Source organism: Chrysemys picta, chromosome 5, assembly GCF_011386835.1.
Source record: "Chrysemys picta bellii isolate R12L10 chromosome 5, ASM1138683v2, whole genome shotgun sequence".
Taxonomy (NCBI): domain Eukaryota; kingdom Metazoa; phylum Chordata; order Testudines; family Emydidae; genus Chrysemys; species Chrysemys picta.
Genome location: NC_088795.1, coordinates 114,129,450 through 114,148,972, shown reverse-complemented (window position 1 = coordinate 114,148,972; position 19,523 = coordinate 114,129,450). Strand labels below are relative to the sequence as shown.

The window sequence follows — 19,523 nt, the reverse complement described above, 5'->3', positions numbered from 1 at the left end:
TGTAGGAAGCCTGTCAAAGCTAGGGATAGAACAGAGCTCTGGGGGGTGTTAATCAACTGCCTTAACCACAAGACTATCCTTTTTCTTTCTGCGGTCATCTGCCTTATTCACCACACACCTTCAACTTCTAACGTAAATGAGTCAGGGATCCTATGGAATCCTGATTCATTCGCTTAAGCACCAAGCATCATTAATTCTGGCATTTTCTCATTTTTGAGTACTTGACTTTATAATCAACATTCTTTTTTGTAGTTTTTTGGTATGTAATTTTCACGTTTGTTTTCTTTTTCTAAAAGAAAAAGGCCAAAACCAAATTCTATTTGAACAGATTTCAGCAAAAAGCTTTTCTGGGACACAAAAAGATATCTTCTTGGGCATCAGGAGTATCCCCCTGCCAAATTTCAAGGTCCTGCAGCAAACCATAGAGGCTTTAGTTTTCCAAAGGAAAAAAGTGTGAATTTTTCTTATAATGGGAAGTGTTAGGCAGCTTGAAAGTGAGGGTGGCTACTGGTTTGTGTATGTGTGCATGCATGCTTTAAAGGTACAAGTATGCACAAAATCTTTTAATAATAATTACTCAGTAATTGAGTCCTTGTATGCACAACTCGCACTGAAATCAGAGTGAGTTCCACATACACACAGCTGCAGGATTGGATCCTTCATTGTCTCAGCAATCATCTGGTTACAGTATAATAATGAATGTTCAAATTAAAAATATTATATGATTTAAGATTATAGTAAAGCAAGGATGTTTTAATATCAACAAAATGTATGGATATGTTGGGATTTTTTTTACTTGTGTTTTAAGGCATGTTGCAGTTAAACAGAGCAGCTATTGTAAGTTTCTGTGTAGGTCAGTTTGCAGTACTGTCATGTTTGCAGCTTCCTGTGAACAGAAAACTTCTCCTTTTTTAATAAAAAGGAGATTGGAATGAGGAGACATTTTTACACTTTAAACATCAAATTTAACTGACAAGACCCTGTTTGCTGCAATAAATATTTTAAAATCCTGGTGTGAGTATATGAGGATTTCCTATAATTTTTACTTTAACACATTTTTGTATTTTATGATTTTACATTTTTAATCCATAAACTAGCTAGCAGGAATCTCTAAGAAACTTTAAAGAATGTTAGCATTCTAAAGGCTTTTAAAAAAATTTCAGTAATTGAAACATTCTTGTTTTGTTTTGGTTTTGTCAAACTAACTTAGTGGGAAGAACAATATATGCAGCAATTATATGAAGTACAACAAGATGCAATTATAAATCAGTTAAAAGCAAGTTAAATGTTTTAATCTAAACTCATAACAGGATTTTTGATACATTGGTTCAATGGAGAAATTCCAAACTGCAAAAATTAGACTCTGCTAAACAATGTGCATGTGAACAAGTTTTCACAATGAGTATGAAAGAGAACACTAGAGCAGCCAACACTATTTCTGTGTTGCATGAAACAAAAAGTGGCTTTATCCTATTGGAGCTGATCCCAAAAGCACACTGCAGATCTCATGACCAGAGAATTAAGGTTAAGAAGTTTGTTCTTGTCAACTTTAACTTGGGTCAAGGGTATTGTTGCTAATGTGCTTGGAGTTAAATATTAGCTCTTTATGTCCCCTAGGCAGAATGAAAATACAGTATATATTTAAACTGTAGGCAGTGATTTTTCTTCTTTTTTAAGCGTAATAGCTAAAACCACGGTACTTTTTTTTTTTAAGGTCGCTTGAGTTATCCACATCCAGGGACTGACAATCTTCTGATGTTAAATGGTAAGCAATTATTTCTAGCTTAGCTTAAATCTGAAATGTTAATGTAAAAATGGAATATTGTATTCTTTTACTGAGTTACCTGTATCCAGAAACAGTGACAATCTTCCAGGGACTGTCACCATCTTTCAGCATTAAATGGTAAGAGTTAATCTTACAACAGCTTTTAATTAGATCTAGCTTACTTTAAATTTGAAATTCTCACATGAAAATGTTTTCTTATTTTCTGTTCCCAAGGAAGACAATATTCTGTTCACCAGAAAAATCTAGTATTTATAGAAACCAAGAATTAAAAAAATAGAAAGTATGGATTTCTGACATGGTATATTTTGTGGTGAATTATGCAGCTAAGGCTGTGTTTGTCTGAACTAACACTTTTGTGTACGAGAGGAGATTTGGAACTAGCTTTCTTCAAGTTCCTGTGCATATAGCTCCCACTTACCGTGTGCTTGTTTCCCTGCAGCATCCAGGAGTTCAGAAGTTTTAGCACTAGTGTCCGGAAGGGGTTCTGTATGCACCCTGCCCCCCCCCCCCACACACACACACACATCCGTGAGGGCATAAAGGGCAGAGCAACACCACCTACCCCACAATTCCTTCTAACTGCTCCTCAGCAGAAAGTCAGAACAGCTTAGTGTCCTCCATATGCAATTTGTGATCTACAATAACCCCCAGTTTCTCTTCAGCAGAACTACCACCTAGCCAGTTATTCTCCATTTTGTTGTTGTGCATTTAATTTTTCCTTCCTAAGTGAAACACTTTGTACTTGTCATTATTGTATTTCATTGTGGATTTCAGACCAATTCTGTAATTTGTAAAGGTCACTTTAAATTCAAATCCTGTTCTTCAAAGTGCTTGCAACCCCTCCCAGCTTGATGTCATCTGCAATTTATAAGTATACTCTCCATTCCATTATCCAAGTCAATAATGAAAATATTGAATAATACTGGACCCAGACTGACCCTTGTGGGACTCCATTAGATATGCCCGCCCAGTTTGATACTGAATTCTTCCATGAGTTCTTGAAGATAATTGCTACCTGTTTTGATATTGCTTCAGCTTAAGTAACCTAGAATGAATTTCATTAGGGCCTGCCATCTTGAATGTCCTCGTGTACTCATATGACACGTTTCTCCAGACTGAGACCTCTTCAGTCCAAACATCCAGGGTATGAATCAACAAGTAACAATCCCGTGGATGATCCTGTTGTCTCTTCGCTGGTAGTTAGATCCAAACAATGTTTGCTGAGGATTCTTTCACTCAGATAATGCCCATGAAGACAGTTAATTGTTGACCCATGTAGAAAGGACTGGAGTGCACATCTAAACCAATTCCACGTTCGTGGTCTATGGACACTGGAGATTTGTCAGCTCACGTAAACATCCTAGAATTGAGGATGATTCACCACGCTTGCAAATCGTTTCTACCTCTTTTAAAGCACCAAGCAGTACACATCCTGATGGACAGCTCTATAGCAATGTATTACTTAAACAAGCAAGTGGCAGCAAAATCAGATGACCTGTATCAAGAGGTTGTTTCACTGTTGGAATGGTGCATTCTTCACCGTATAGCTCTGACATCTTCCAGGGGAATTGAACCCCCTGACAGATCAGCTACAAAAAGAATTCATCCCCCAACGAATGCTCTTTGCAGTACTAGCAGAGTATTCAGGACATAGAGGTTTCTGCAAATAGATCTCTTTACAACCAGAGATTACAGAGAGGGCCCTCTGTTGCATTGTTGAGAGGGCCAGACAGGATGTTTCAGCAGACACGTTTCATATTGCATGGTCAGATCATCTAGTCTATGCATTTCTCCTGTTCCTGTTAATCCCCAGGATACTAAGGAAAGTGAAACAAGATAGGGCTCAAATGATCCTAGTGGGTCCATCATGGCCTCACCAGTTCTGGTATTCAGAACTACTGCATCTCTCCAGTCACTGGTTCATAACTCTCCCACTCCTGATAGACATCTCTCAAGATTCTGGGCACGTACTCCATCTGGACCAAACATTTCTTCATCTCATTGCATGGAGACTGTCTGGTTAACATCAACAAATAGGGGGAGTTCTGCCAAGGTCCAGGAGATCCTCATGGAATGTAGAAAATCTTCAACCAGGAAAACATACACAGCTAAGTGGAAGCACTTTTCCTTCTGGGTGAAGGTGAGGCAACTTGATCATGTTGATCTTATTCTATTCATTCTAGACTCTACTGCTTTAAAAACAGTAATCAAGCCTGGAATTTAGCTCAATTTAAAATTCACTGCGCTGCAATTATGACCTTTCATCCTCCTGCTCACGGTTCCTCAGTTTTTTCCCATTGAACCATCACAAAGATTCTAAAGGGGCTATTGCAGATGTTTCCACCATTAGGAGAGATACCACTTTTGTGAAACTTGAGCTTAGCCCTTTCTTCACTAATGGGACCTCCATTTGATTCCCTTTCATCTTGCTCCCTCCATCATTAAGGGTGAATTTTTTGGTGGCAGTTACTTCTGGGTGCAGAGTAAGTGAGATCCAAGCACTCATGTCAAATCCCCATATGGTTTTTTTTTATGCAGATAAGGTGAGGCCTCATAGTTACTCTAAATTTATCCCAAAAGTTGTTTGTGATTTTCACATTAGTCAATATATACACTTACTGTATTTTTTCCAAAGCCTTAACCATCCCTTGATGAGGTAAAGTTACATACCTTGGATAACAGGGGGGGTCTCTTCTATTATTTTAATAGATTGAGACTGTTCTGGAGATTTCCTAGACTTTTTATCATATATGGTAATTTATCAAAGGTTAGACCAGTCCCCCCTCAAAAATTATGTAAATGGATTGTGGACTGTATCAAGATTTCATACCTTGTTAATAAGCTACAACATCCAGTTCCAGTGACTTCTCATTCTACTAGATCCCAAGCTACCTCAGCAGTGTGCTTCAGTAGTGTTCCAATAGTTGAAATTTGTAGACCAGCTACATGGTCCTCAGTGCCTCCATTTACCAACAATTATACTCTGGTGTCAGCATCTAGAGCTAATACTCGGTTTGGAAGAGAAGGTCTTCAGTCTTTTCCAAATAACCACCTAGCTCCTACCACCTGGAACATCAAACTGCTACTAAACGTCATAAGTGAGATTCACATGCACAGGAACTCAAAGAAAGAGGAATGGTTACTTATCTTATAGTAGCTATTTGTTCTTTGAGGTGTTCTGCATTTGGATCCCATGACCAGTCCTCCATCCCTGCAGCTCGGAGACTATTCATGGGACTCTGGGCAGCGAAGGAACCACTGAACAGTGGGCAAGCTCATTCTGCCCTTTATGCCCTCCAAGCAAGCTGTTGGAGTATGAGGACATGATGGATGCATGCACGACCCCTAGTAAACACCTCTGATAAAACTTCTGAACTCGCATGGGGGGTGGAGGGTGACAGCACATTGTAAGTTGAATCCACATGTACAGAACATATCAAAGAACAACTATTACTATAAGGTAAGGTACTTCTTTGAGTACAGGTCTGACTCTCCCTGAGCCATGCTGAAGTTAGAGAGTTCATGTTCATATGTCAAAACTTCATGAACATCTGCTTCTCAATGCAGGCATGCTTCTGTAATGTTTTGAACTTTGGTTACATTGCTTTTTATGTCTACAGAAAGAGGCAGAGCTAGAGGATCATGTAAGTGCAATAATAAATCAGAATTTTTACACACGGGTCTGGTGGACACTTTAAAAAAAAATGTAGACCTGTAATTCTCCATTAGTGCAGCTGCATCAGAACTGATAACAGTGGAAGTTGCAGTGTAGACTTGGTACAGCTATTTTTGCTACTGTGGCCTTGTCTACATTGACAGACGTGTAGGGTATGTGTAGCTACACACAGCAATGAAAAGCAGGCAGTGAAAGACTCTGGCAGGGGAGAGGCAGCAGGCAAAGTCTCCAGCATCAACTTTCCCTGCTGCTGGAGTCTTTCAATGGAGCAGGGAAAGGATCTGGTGGCAGGGAGCTTCCGTAGTCTTTCCCTGCTGCTTCCCCTCTGCCGGAACCTTTTGCTGCTGCTGGAGCCTTTTTGCTGTGGCACGGAAAGGCTCCAGCAGCTCCCCATTTCTGGAGCCTTTCCCCACTGCCTCCCTGCTGCCAGAGCCTTTCTCTGTGATGGGGAAAGTTTCCAACAGCAGAGAGGCAGCAGGATGCTACACTGCTAAAAATAGCATTGTAGAGGTGGGGGGAACTGCTTGGACATGTAGACAGCTGTGTAGGGTATAAACCCTAATGTTCTGGCATGTCTTTACTTGTTAAACAATATAAACTGTGAGGCAGTGCTTTTTATACCTGTGCTAAGGGGGCGTGCCATGTATATATTTTACATGCTGCTGCTAAGTGTAGACATAGCGTGTGTTGATGCCATTGGAGAATTATGAATCCAAGCTTTGCTGGTGAAAACACAATCATAGTAAGAAGACTTTGTATCAAGATTAGAGGCCTTGGGCATGATTTATTTTTTTCCATTGTCTTGCACCTTGTGTAGTCATTGGTACCTGTGCAAAATGGGGTATAAAATGCTGCAAAATCAGAATTCTCCAATATAGTATTTTAAGTGAGTGGAGTATTCTGATTTGGTACTGTTACACCAGAAAAAGTTGAGTATTACACATGGGGCAAGTCTGGAGAATCAGGCTGTTTGGGTAATGTGCTGCCCTTTTAGAGATGACAACAAACCCTAATGGATGAAAAACAGCTGTTTACTGTTGAAATAAAATTTACCACGTGGCAGTACAGACCCTATATCCCCAAATTTTGGCTGGAAGCTAGATTACATATAGATGTCCTTGATATTAAGAAACTTACTCCAGCAAGGACTTAGCTTTGTGGTTATAGTTGTTACTGTTGTAACTAAGTGGCTGTCTGTGGATGCTATGGCCCTCTGTTCATTTCAGGTCTTCACTTTTTAAACAGTGATTCGTTCCAGTGGCTTAAAAATAGCAGTGGACGGACCAGAAACTTGCACACTAGATATCCCAATTCTGGAAGCTGCTCCGTGCAGATGTCCATTGATTTAAATGAAACTGAGAGGATGTAAGGGAAATCTCTTCTGCTACTACTGCTGCTACTACTTTATGAGCAACTGTCAAATGTTTCAATATAATCCAATGTAGGAGATTCATATTTTTGATTCAACTTTCAACCTGCTATCCTCTTTAGAATTTTGAGGCTTCTCTCTTCCCACTATGCTAGCTCTTTTACCATACAAGACATTAGGTTATGCAATGGTATATTTTTGTGGATTCTCTGCTTCAATCAATGATCTTGGGAGAATAGACCTTTATACTTTTGGCCTACTCAAACAAAGTAACCTTGTCATAAAGAGAGAGAATCTACATCTAGAGACTGATCTTGTTGTCGATTAAATCTATGCAATTTTGTTGTTAATTCCAATGGAATTGGAATTGGTTCCCCAGTCGGTTTGGAAGTTAGCAGTCCGCATAATAGCTATAATTCTTTAAAAGCCTCAAATATATGCAAGTTTTATTGCTCTTCATAAAAAATCATTTAAAAGCCTGATTTCATAGATTGCTTTTTAACTGATTTTGATTGTCTTAATAGAAGGGCACTCTTGTCAGGTATTCTAGGTTCTTCTTTGTGTGGCTCTACATATTCCCTGTTATGGGTAATAGGCTGCAGCAATCGGCACAAAGGTAGAACTAACCCTAAATTTTATTATTTATTTATTTATTTATAACTTGCTCCAGGCAGTGCCAGTTACAGTGCACATGGGCCCACTCCTATCCCTCCTCTCAGCATCTTTGAACATGCCAAGGGCAAAACTATTTAAAGGGATGCTGCACCCTCTACCACATCAGTTCCTTCCAACTACTTGTGCCAGATGGAAGTGAACTACTCTGGCCTTGAGATCTGAGGGGGGTTTTCCTCTTATACTAGTGTTTTAGATAATTGTTGATAACTTGAAATGTTAGTTTAATTAGGGTTTGTAGTATAGTTAGTTTAGTACAGTTGTTTGTTTCCGTGTGACAGTGAAACCGAAGAAGAAAAATTCAGGATTTAATAGACACTTATCCTGCTCAGCCATCTTTCCAGCACCAAATGACCACCTTGATTACCTTAAGGATATGTCTAAATTGCAAATAAAAACCTGCAGCTGGCCTGTGTCAGTTGACTTGGGCTCAGGCTAAGGGGTTGCTTAATTGCGGTGTAGATGTTTGACCTGGGGCTGCAGTCTGAATTGTGGGACCCTTCCACCTCAGAGGGTCTTGGAGTCGAGGCTCCAGCCTGAGACCAAACATGTACACAACAGTTACAGTCCCTTAGCTTGAGCCCCATGAGCATGGGCCAGCAGCAAATTTTTAAATGTAGTGTAGACATTCCCTAAGTGCCTTGGTGAAGGTTGTTCTCCTTCTGTTTGTCAGACTCTTATACCTAAAGTGCATGAGGAGAGGCAAAATAGACCGCAAGTGTTCCAGACTAACGGAGCTGCCAAGCCTCTGGGCTCTAGGAGATTGTCTGATTTGAAGACTTAGGCTTGTTTCAGCTCTGACCGCCTCATCTAGTAAGGTTAAGGTGCATAAAGAATTCCATGATCTATGTCTTTGCTGGTTCAGGCTTCTGTCTCTGTTTTATGAGAGCCTCCTGTTAAAGCTGGTAAGGTGTTTGAAGGCACAGTCAGGTCAATTGACAATGAAGGAATCTATGATTAAGCCTCGATTCCAACTATGTTGGTTCGGAAAAAGACGAGGGAGAAGACAGCCTCTGTTGGCTGTGCCAGATCCCATGGGTCAGATTTATTGGATCCATCCGATATGGATTTGTCTTCTGCGGTTCCTACTCTGAGACCAAAGTCAGTTCTGCAATTGGCTTCACGTTCCAGAGTAATGGAGTGGAATCTCTCTTCAGATCCAGTGATGCCTAAGCCTGTAGGAGTGGCATCATTGCCCACTCCTACTCTGGTGCTGATACCAGATCCAAAAGATAGCTATTGCTGTGGTGGCAGATGAGTGTTAGCCTTCAGCATCTGAGTGTTCATCAGATCTGAGGTGGGGGAGAGGAGAAAAGAGAGACTTCATTGGTTCTGATATCTAAATCTCCTTCACCTGAAAGGAGGGGTAGAGAGGAAGATATTATGAGCCTTTCTCCAGATCCATCTTTGCCTCCTCCTAAGACTCCTACAGGATCTCCAGGCAAATCTTTCTCACTTTTTATGTCTCTGCATCCTCCAGTACCATTTCTCTCTCCGGTAAAATTCATAGTGGAACTAAAGTTGGATCCACAGTTAGATGAGGATGGAGAAAGAGTTAAAAAGATCTGAACCATCCAGATATATGCCGCCTACTTCTAGCTTTCCTCAATCTTTTGGACAATTTGTGTCTTCTAATCCTATAGGTATGTTCCCAGATCCCATCTATAGGAGAGACTGGTCTTCCTGGTCTCAGTGACCTTATTGGGCTACCCCATGAGAGTTCTTGAATCATCCACCTTATTGATGAAGTAGTGACATTCTTATTGACAAGGATCCAGCTGCTGAGGAATCTTTGGATCCAGTTTGACCAGATGCATCTGCAACTCAGATTGGTGGCCCTTAAAACTTTTTCTGAGGAAGAGGATGAGCAGTTTGTTCCTCTTTTTGAGCAGGATCAGGTGGATACAGAATTTATTGCCTGATGAGCATATGGGCATTGATTCTGCATTGTCTCCTTCTAAGGATGGTTTACAAATCCATGAATTAATGGATCGTATTGTATTGACTTTGAACTTCCTTTCAATTGTTGTGGAAGAGGCGTTGCATCCAGTATTTGACATTTTTTTGGTGCTCCTTCCAAGAATAGAATTTCTTTACCAAATTGGATGGTCTCTTATAACCAGCTAAAGCTGTTTGGGCTATCCCTTGTTAACCTATCTCTAAAAAGCAGATAAACGTTATCAAATACCACATGCGGGGTTTTAGTATTTACATACTCACTCCACATCAAATTCTCTGATGGTTGCAGCAGCCAGTAATAGATTTAGGCCTGGTCACGCCCATTTGACTCCAGGTTATAGAGAGAGGGTTTTTTCTTTCTTCTCTAGGGATTAGGGTGGCTAATTAGCAGGCAGTGATGGCCCATTACTGGTTTCACTTGTGGGAGAAAATGGCTTTGTTTGTGCAGAGGAGACTGGCCAGTGAACTATCGGCAGAGGAACAAAATGTGGCAAAACATGCTCTCAGGGCTTCTTTTGATGTTCCTGCCTCTCTTCATTTAGAGCTTTGGCATCTGCTGTTACATTGAGAAAGCATGCATAGACTGGATACTAAATATAAAGATAAGCATCTCCCCTTTGAGGGTGATGGTGCTGTTGGTAATAACCTTTCTAGTAATTTGTCCATTTTAAGAGACCCAGATCTGTTGTTCACTTGATTTATATCCTATTCCTAGAAAGAGACTCCTACCTCCTTTTCATTACTAGAGACCGATTTATCCTCAGTCTTCAACTTATTTTTCATCTCAGAAATGTTACCTACATCAGCAGACTACATCATCTTTTCAGTCTCAACATAAAAAGAAATAATTCAGATCTAGGCCTAAATTGAAGCAATCTGCTCTCTGTTTCGTCTTCACTGACTAAATGGCCTCAGATTTAACATGAGGATCAAGGGTCCTTTTCTCCCTTTGTTTGGGGACAGACTAATCCATTTTATCAACAACTGGAGGCTTATTACATTGGACAAGTGGGTCCTAGAAATAATAGTAAAGGGCTATGCAATACAGTTAGAACAGTTACCTCCTTTCAGTTCCCCTATCCTTCCCTTTTCAGGGTTATGAGGTTATTCTTCTGTCAAAAGTTCAGAAATTGCTTCTGAAAGGTGCTGTGAACAAAGTACCCAAGTATCTATGCGGTCAGAGGTTTTAGTAGATATTTCCTGATCTAGAAAAAAGATGAGGGTTTATGTCCAATTTTAGATTTAAGGAAATGGAAAAGGTTTGTTGAGAAGTTTCATTTTGGAGTGCTAACCCTAGCCTCCATAATTGCCTCACCTTCAATTATTGACTCGTTCACTACTCTCTATTTAAAAGATGTTTCAATTCAGCCAAATCATCGGAAATACTTCCAATTGATGATGGCACAAAGACATCGTCAGTACGAGATCCTGCCACTTGAGCGCTCAGAGCTTTTCTGTATTAGCAGTGCATCTCAGAAGATACGGTATTTGTTTAAACCTATTTAGAAAACTGTCTGCTGAAGTCATCTTCCTGCAAAGATCTGCTAGGTTACATCCTCTGCTAGGTTACTACCTCCCTTTTTACGGATTTTAGATTATTTCTGAATATAAGAAAGTAAAATCTATGCTCATCTCAGGAAATCTGTTTTTATATGGTCTATAATGCAGTAGTAGGAAGAGCTTTCCTCCCAGAGGAAAGACTTCTGAAGATAGTGTGCAGTCTATTTTAGAGATTTATCATTGATTCCAGGCAATGATTTTCTTGTTGGGTCTGATGGGTCTTATGGCAATGATTACTTATGTTATTCTGTTTGCATGCCTCAGGGTAAGGACAAAGCAGCACTGGTTGGCTCAAGCTTACAAGCCAAATCTGGACAGTCTTCATATGTTAATTGTCATGCCTCAGTACATTTTTAGATTCGTTGTGGTGGACAAACTGTGACATAAACTTTTCAAGGGGGTCCTGCTCAATCCCCCTTGCTGTCCAGCACATAACATCTGTTGCATCTAACAATGGGTGGGGAGCTCATCTGGACTCTTTTATAGTTCATAGACACTTGGTGTCTCAGGAAAAGAATTTTGTACATAAACATTTTAGAATTACGTGCTATTCTTCTGGCTGTCATATCTTTTCTTCCTCGTAAATGGGAAGACTGTTCAGTTAGCGACAGACAATACAATGACTGTGCATGTCAACAAATAAAGAGGCACCCCTTCTTCTCTAATAGGTGCTGAGGCAGTCAATCTGTGGTACTGGTGCATTCTTCACAGGGTCTATCCAGTGGCTCTGCATCTAGCAGGGGAGAGCAGTGTGTTCACAGATAAGCTCAGCAGAGGCAGTTCTCAGATGCATGAGAGATCACTAAAGGATCAGGTGGTGTAAGAGATTTTCTCCAGCTAGAGTCAGCCCCATGTTAGAGCTCTTTGTGACAAGATTCAACAAAAAAATCTCTTTTCTGATCAAGAGTGGGAAAGGACAGTCACTTGATCTTGGATGCTTTCCATTGGGGGAGAGCCTTTTGTATGCTTGCCCTGCCTTTCCATTAATTCAGAAGATAAAGGGAAAATAAGACAAGACAGGGCAAGAGTGATCCTGATTGCTCCAGCTTGACTGAGACAGCAGTGGACATGTTCCAGTAGTCAGAGGGAGTCTGTATCTCTCCCCCCACCCCAGTCAGAGGGAGTCTGTATCTCTCCCCCCACTCTCCTATTTCTAGGCCTGTTGTCACAGCAGCAGGACAGGACTCATCATCCAGTTTCTCCTTCTGACAGCCTGTACTGTCAGACTTTGACTAATCTAAAATACTCTTGTTCCTTGTTGGTTCAAAATGGATTGCTTAATTCTAGAAAACAATGTAAGAGGAAAGATTATTACTTGAAATGAGTTAGATTTGCTCCTTGGATGCATGGCAAATATGACTCACCAGTTACAGCTTCTATTCCCCGTATATTGGAGTGTTTTGTTGTATTTAAAGTCTGAGGGTTTCTAATTCTTCTTTAAGAGTTCATTTAATAGCTTTCTCATTTTATCATGCTTTGATGGCAGATCATTACTTGTGCAAAATACAGCTAAAAGGTTTACAAAGAGGTTATCTAACTTGCACCTCCCCTTGAGAGATCTGTTTCCAACATGGGATCTTAATTGGTTTTAGCAAGGCTTATGAAGCGCCTTTGGAAGTGTGTTCCTTATTTTAACTATTAAAACTATGTTTATTGTTGCTATAACATAAGACAGAAGGGTGGAAAAAAATGCAGGCATATCTGCCATTTGCTATTTTTCATAAAGACAAGGTCATTCTTAGACCTGATCCCAGGTTTTTACCAAAAACAGTATCCGAGTTTCACATCAGTCAGACAACTAATTTACCAGTGTTTTTTCCAAAGCCACATGCTAATAAAGGGAATCTGCTTTACATACTTTCGAGGCTAGAAGAGTTTGAGCATGTTGTTTAAACAGAACTAAAGATTTTAGGAGGTCGTATAAGTTGTTTCTTATGCTAAGAATTATACGGCTTACAATGTATCTGCTCAGCCTGTTTCCAGATTGATTAAACAATGTATTCTTGACTATTACAAGTTAGCGGCAGTCCCAGTGCCTACTACTGTGAGATCTTATTCCCTGAGGGCAGTGGTAGAATCTTTAGCTTATCTTAAACGTGTTCCTAATGGGAAATCTGTAAGGCCGCTGTTTGGAAGTCAGTCCATACATTATGCTTTGGATCTGGTGGTTTCAAGAGCAGATGCTAGATTTGGTAAAGCGGTGTTTTGATTGTTATTTAATTAGAACTCTGTTACCTCCTGAGTGTTTTCAGCACTACTAGTCAAACCACCCATAAATGATAATATGCAGGGCCACTCAAAGAAGTTAAGGTTACCTACTTGTAACTGGAGTTCATTGAGATGACTGCATATTCACACTTCCCACTGACCTTCCTCCTGCCCCTTTCTCAGACTCCTATCTTGGTTTCTCAGGGTCAGCGGTAGAAGGAACTGAGGCGGTAGAGGGCACAGTGCCACCTTATATAGACTTGTCCACAGATCATTTGAAGATGCTGAGGGAGCAGGTAGGATGGCTGTACGTGTGTTCTAACAGGCACTGCTTGGAGGAAGTTCTGTTAAGCTGCAGTGGTTGGCACATTACCCATAAGCGGTAATATGCACAGTTGTCTCAAAGAACTCGGGTTAGAAGTAACCAACCTTAATTTCTACATGTCTGGTAACAAACTTACTAAACCTAATATTTAAAGTTGTCATGACTTTTAAAAAATATATATTTAAACATTCCCCTACAAAGAGAAACAGAAAGTGAAACTGACTAGTCTGCTTTTATTGTTCAAAGTTGAATCAAGTGTAAAAAGTAAATAAACAGCAGAAACAGTAAAAAGTGCAATCGCTTTTGAACATTTTGTCCAATCTAAAAGTGTAATACAGATAAGGAGACATGACATGTTTTAAAAATGTGATACCCTGATAGTTTCTTTAATTTTCCTCTTTACCTCATAGAGGAAGAAATTCTTTGTGTAGCAAATAACTACAGAAGGTCAAATATAAAGTGTTATAAATAGAACTGTGCAAAGTACTTGTTTTTGGGTTCAGTGGCTGTTCTTCATCTAATGTCAAGCCTAAACTTGTTGATGGCCAGTTTATATCCATTTGTTCTTGTATCCACATTGGCACTTAACTTAAATAACTCATCTCCCTCCTTGATATTTATCCTTCTGGTGTATTTATAGAGAGCAGTCCTATCTGCCCTCAGCCTTCAGTTTGCTAGGCTAAACAAGCCAAACTCTTTGAGTTTCCTCTCATAAGGTAGGTTTTCCGTTCCTCTGATCATCCTAGTAGCCTTGTATGCATCTGTTCCAGTCTGAATTCATCTTTCTTAAACATGGGAGACCATAATTGCACACAGTATTCCAGATGAGGTCTCACCAGTGTCTTGTATAATGATAACGCTTCCCGGTTTCCACTGGAAATATCTCACCTGGTGCATCCTAGGACTGCATTAGCCTTTCTCATGGCCACATCACATTGACAGCTCATATTCATCTGGTGATCAATCAGTATACCCAAGTCTTTCTCACCCTCTGTCACTTCCAACTGATAAGTCCCCTGCTTATACAAAAATTCTAGTTGTTAATCTCAAAGTGCATGACCTTGCACTTTGCACTGTTAAATTTCATCCCATTTCTATTACTCCAGTTTTCAAGGGCATTCAGATCTGCTTGTATGATATTCCGGTCCTCCTCTATGTTGGCAATACCTCCCAACTTAGTATCATCTGCAGATTTTATTAGCACACTCTCAATTTTTGTGCCAAGGTCATGAATGATATTGTTAAATAAGATTGGTCCCAAAACCCGTCCCTGAGGAACTCTACTGGTAACCTCCCTTCTCTACCCCCCCCCCCCGCCCCCGAAGGGATATTCACCCCTTCTTGTCAACTGTTGGAAATGGGCCACATCCACCCTAATGAATTGGCCTCGTTAGCACTGACCCCCCACTCAGTAAGGCAACTCCCATCTTTTCATGTGCTGTGTATTTATACCTGCCTACTTTATTTTCCACTCCATGCATCTGATGAAGTGGGTTATAGCCCACGAAAGCTTATGCCCAAATAAATTTGTTAGTCTCTAAGGTGCCAAAGGACTCCTTGTTGTTTTTGCTGATGAAGACTAAAACGGCTACCCCGTGAAACTTCTTAAAAAAGGAGATCAGGTTGGTCTAGCATGATCTACTTTTTTGTAAAACCACGTTGTATTTTATCACAATTACTGTTCACCTCTATGTTCTTAACTGCTTTCTCTGGCAAAATTTTGTTCCAAGACCTTGCATGCTATTGAGGTTAAACTAACAGACTTCTTGTTTCCAAGGTCAGTTTTTTCCCCCTTTTCTTAAAAATAGGTACTGTATTAGCATATCTCCAGTCACAGGAAACGACCCCCGAGTTTATGGATTCATTAAAAATTGCTATTGGGCTTGCAATTCCATGTGCCAGTTCCCTTAATATTCTTGGATGGAGATTATCTGGGCCCTCAATTTGGTCCCATTAAACTGTTTGAGTTTTACTTCCAACTTGGATGTGGTAATTTCTACTTCCATATTCTCATTTCCATTAGCCATCCTGTCACTGCCCCTAAACGTTTCATTGCCTCAGGTTTTTAATAAGGGTAAAATATTCATTTAGGAGTTGGACCATGCCTAGATTATCTTTTAATATTCACCTCATCCTCAGTGCTTAGTGCTCCCATTTCTTCTTTCAGTCTTTTTTCTTTTTTATATGTGGTTATAGACCCTTTTTACTATTGTTTTTAATTTCCTTTGCAAGGTCCAGCTCTGCTTGGCTTTTGGCAGTTCTCACTTTTTCCCTATACTTTCTGATCTCCAAGAGGTAGTTTTCCTTGCTGATCCATCCCATCTTCCATTCCTTGCAGGCTTTCTGGTTTGTCTTAATCTGTTAGATATACTTGCTCATCAGTTTGGTCTGCAACCCTTCCCTGTGAAATTTCTACCCTTGCTTGGGATGCAGGCTTCAGATAGCTTCTGCATCTTGACTTAAAGAAATTCCAAGACTCCTCCACATTCAGAACCTTGAGTTCTTCAGTCCAATCCATATTCCTAACTACCAGTAATTCCCTTAATTTTTTTTTAAAGTTTGCCCTTTTGAAATCAAGGACTCTAGTTATAGATCCACACAAGGAGAGTAAACCATGTGATGGCAGCAAATGTGTCATGTTAGTGCCATGATTTGTTTTCTTTGTTTTCTCCTGGCTGGGCAAAATACTCACAGACTTTTTTGGGGATATTTTGGCACATTAATGTAACTTTAATATACGTATATCAAATATCCTAGCAGACGCACCATTTTCTTGCAACTGCAGCGTTGTTTTTTTAAATAATAGGGGTTTTTTTCTACTTCTAGTTTTATTTTTGTTTCCAAGAGTTCACATGCTACTATTATTTAAAAACACATAAACACAAAAATTTTGTAAGTCTCCTACCAAAACGTCTTTCATGAGAAGCGAAAAGATTGGCTGAACAGTATGAAAATTTGAGAACACTGCTCAGCTGTTTTGGATGACAGAGGGAAGCAAAATTGGATGAACAGAGCAGAGATAATATTAGTGTTTGTGCCTAAAGGGACTTATTAGTGTATATTAGGCCAAGATACTATTTTTATATTACCCGTGTGTGTGTGCGTGCCACTATAGTCATGCTAAAAATTGACTCCTCAGTATGGGCTTGATGCATTTGGATTTTCCCTTACTGTTGTAGCTGTATTTGTGAAAGGGAGGGGAGAATACATAATCCTTCCAGGTGACACTACAAATATTAACTTCAAAATGAGTTCAGTACAATATAGCTAGGGAAAAAACGGTGACTGCTGTCTGAGGATTCAAGAGAAATAGGATTAAATTAGAGGAAAAAATGTAATGGGAGGCTTTTCAGAGTCCTACAAATACCCTGGTAAATCCCTGATAGGAAAGGGCCTGTACAAGAAAAGGAGAGTGATGCTAAATAAAATTAAAGACAATGTTTGTGCAAATTGGCATGACTGTAATACAGATGTTAGGTGATATCCAAGTGGGGAGATGAATAAATCAGAGGAGGTTATTTGGTTTCTGAGACCATCCGCATATCTACGGCCCTGATCTTGCATTCTGTGGGTGGATCTGTGCACATAGTCCCATTGAACTCAAAGGAGCCCTGAGTGGGCACAGAGGTCCACTTGTTAACATTAGGCTCGTAAGAATGTTTTCTGTTTAAATAATTACTGTAGTTAGAAAATTTTAATATCTTCCCATCTTGTCATTAAAGAAACTCTTCTCAAGTACTAAATCTGTGAAGAAGGAACTGAAAATATTTTTATAAAAGCATAGTACTGAAAGACAAATTATATGTAACTTATTACTTATCGTTCACTCTTTACATGTTAATAGTGTGCTTTTTTTGCTAAAAGGCTAGAATGCTGAAAAATAGCATCAGTGTGTGTTGTGTAGAGTCTTCTGAATTATAACCATTAGCACAATCTCTTCATGAGTCCTGTAACACTCAAAAATGAGGAAAATCTTGATTTAGTGGTAATGTATTTGACTTTGTTGCCTTGGCTTTATGCAAGTGTTATTCAGTGTTTATAATACAATGTCGTTTCTTGTGACTTACGCTATGATTTTGTTTAGTACCACAAGGAGTCTTTTGTTTAAAACAAAACCTTGAGCTTAATTTTTTGCTAGCTCTTTTCATGGAAAAGGAAGGTCATGGCTTATAGCATTTGTATTGTCACTGCAAAGAACTGTACAAACTGTTCCATGGACCAGGATGTTTCTCTGATTCATTTAACTCTTACTACACTGATTTAAAGCAACATTTTCTCTTTATTAGCAAAATCTTGTACATTATTTAAATTCTGTCATAGAGTCTGAGGCAATGAGCTGAGAAAGACAGAAGCTAAATTACAGAGGTTGTATTAAATGTAATAATATATAGAGAGAATATAATTAAGAAGAGTATAAGGGCATAGTAGAAAATTTCAAAATTATAAATAAATGTTAAAGTTGAAGAAATTATCCAAAATTATTTTGATATGATATGTAAAGCATACTCTTTTATATCCAGGTGCATAGGCAACAAAAAAAGTAAAAAAGCACAGTATTTGAAAAATGGCTTTAGTTTAATGTGATCACATACAGGTATACCAGTAGCAACTTCTTATGCAGATTAGTGCAATTCATCAGTTACCCACATAGTTCTTTGTATAATTATTTTTATATGTGGGCATGGTACAGTTCTTTGACATTTTACAATTTGTCCTTTGTTTACATGCAGCAAGGAGTTATGGGCGAAGACGAGGTAATTCATTTATGTTTGCTACAGTACAGTTATTCTGATTGGGCTGATACTGATCATTGTGATTAATTACTCCAGATTATTGATTTTTAGATTTGTTTTGTCTGCATGTTTAATCAGTTTGCAAAAAAGTGATCTGTTTTGGTCATTGATTTTTTGTGTTAGTGAGTTTGAATCACAGATCTTTTAATCAATTAAAACACATTGTAGCACTAATCATAATTTCACTAATGCTTAAAGTAAATACTTTCTGTACTATCGTTATTAAAAGTGTACATAACTCTGATTTCCCCCCCACAATTATTAAGTGATGGTATACACAGCTCAGTTAAAAGAATTGTCACCGGTTTAGTAAAGAATTGTGGAAAAAATTCTGAGAAACAGCACACGAGACAAGTTGTCAGCTGATGTAAATTGGCATAGCTCCCTGGACTTCAGAGGAGCTACTCTAATTTAACCACATGAGAATCTGCCCATTGTCTCTATATAAGCTACACTGAGTGTAATATGTGAATCTCAAGATTTTTGGATAAATCCAGATATTAACAAGATACAGATATTTTCATGTCTACGTCACTGGTTCACATCTGTCCTAGGTCAGTACAGACCATTATCTGATTGCTGCTCCTTAGTCCCCTTTAGAGAAATGAATTGATCCAGTCCCTACTGTTCAGGTATCCATATTATAAAACACCACCATATTTCACAATTTCTGGAAGTTTCAGCACAGGTCAATTATTATTTAGTGGCATTTGGAATTGAATTACCTTTTTGCTGCTAGTGTTGCATTCAGTTTGTAGTCAAGTATTGTAAAGCTGTGTAGAGAAGCTCGCAGTTCCATTAATTGTTTTTTGGTTACATAGAGAACTAGAGTGTCCTTTGCTAACAGTACAGTACTTTTTACAGTTGTTGCATTTCATTATTTGTTTTGATTCTATGTATTGTGCTAAGGATGGCATGGTATGGTATTGCCACCCTTACTTCTGTGCTGCTGCTCGCGGGGCGCTGCTTTCAGAGCTGGGCGCCCGGCCAACAGCCACTGCTCTCCGGCCGCCCGGCTCTGAAGGCAGCACAGAAGTAAGGATGGCAATACTGCAATCTCCTAAAATAACCTTGCAACCCCCCCACAACCACCTTTTGGGTCAGGACCCCCAGTCTGAGAAACGCTGGTTTTCCCCCATGAAATGTGTATAGTATAAGGTAAAAGCACAGAAGAG

General features: G+C 39.4%; 1 protein-coding gene across 14 annotated transcripts in view; it reads left to right on the top strand.

Moving 5' to 3' along the window:
* CPEB2 (cytoplasmic polyadenylation element binding protein 2) overlaps positions 1-19,523 on the top strand; it is a 77,928-nt gene that overhangs the window by 24,347 nt on the left and 34,058 nt on the right. For 9 of the 14 annotated variants that reach the window (XM_024106858.3, XM_005300232.5, XM_065597066.1 and 6 more), the window contains exons 4-5: positions 1,715-1,765; positions 18,286-18,309. In XM_024106858.3, the coding sequence (XP_023962626.2) occupies positions 1,715-1,765; positions 18,286-18,309 (75 nt within the window). The remainder of the gene's footprint in view (positions 1-1,714; positions 1,766-18,285; positions 18,310-19,523) is intronic. The other 5 variants (XM_008170151.4, XM_024106860.3, XM_065597061.1 and 2 more) reach the window with 1 other exon arrangement.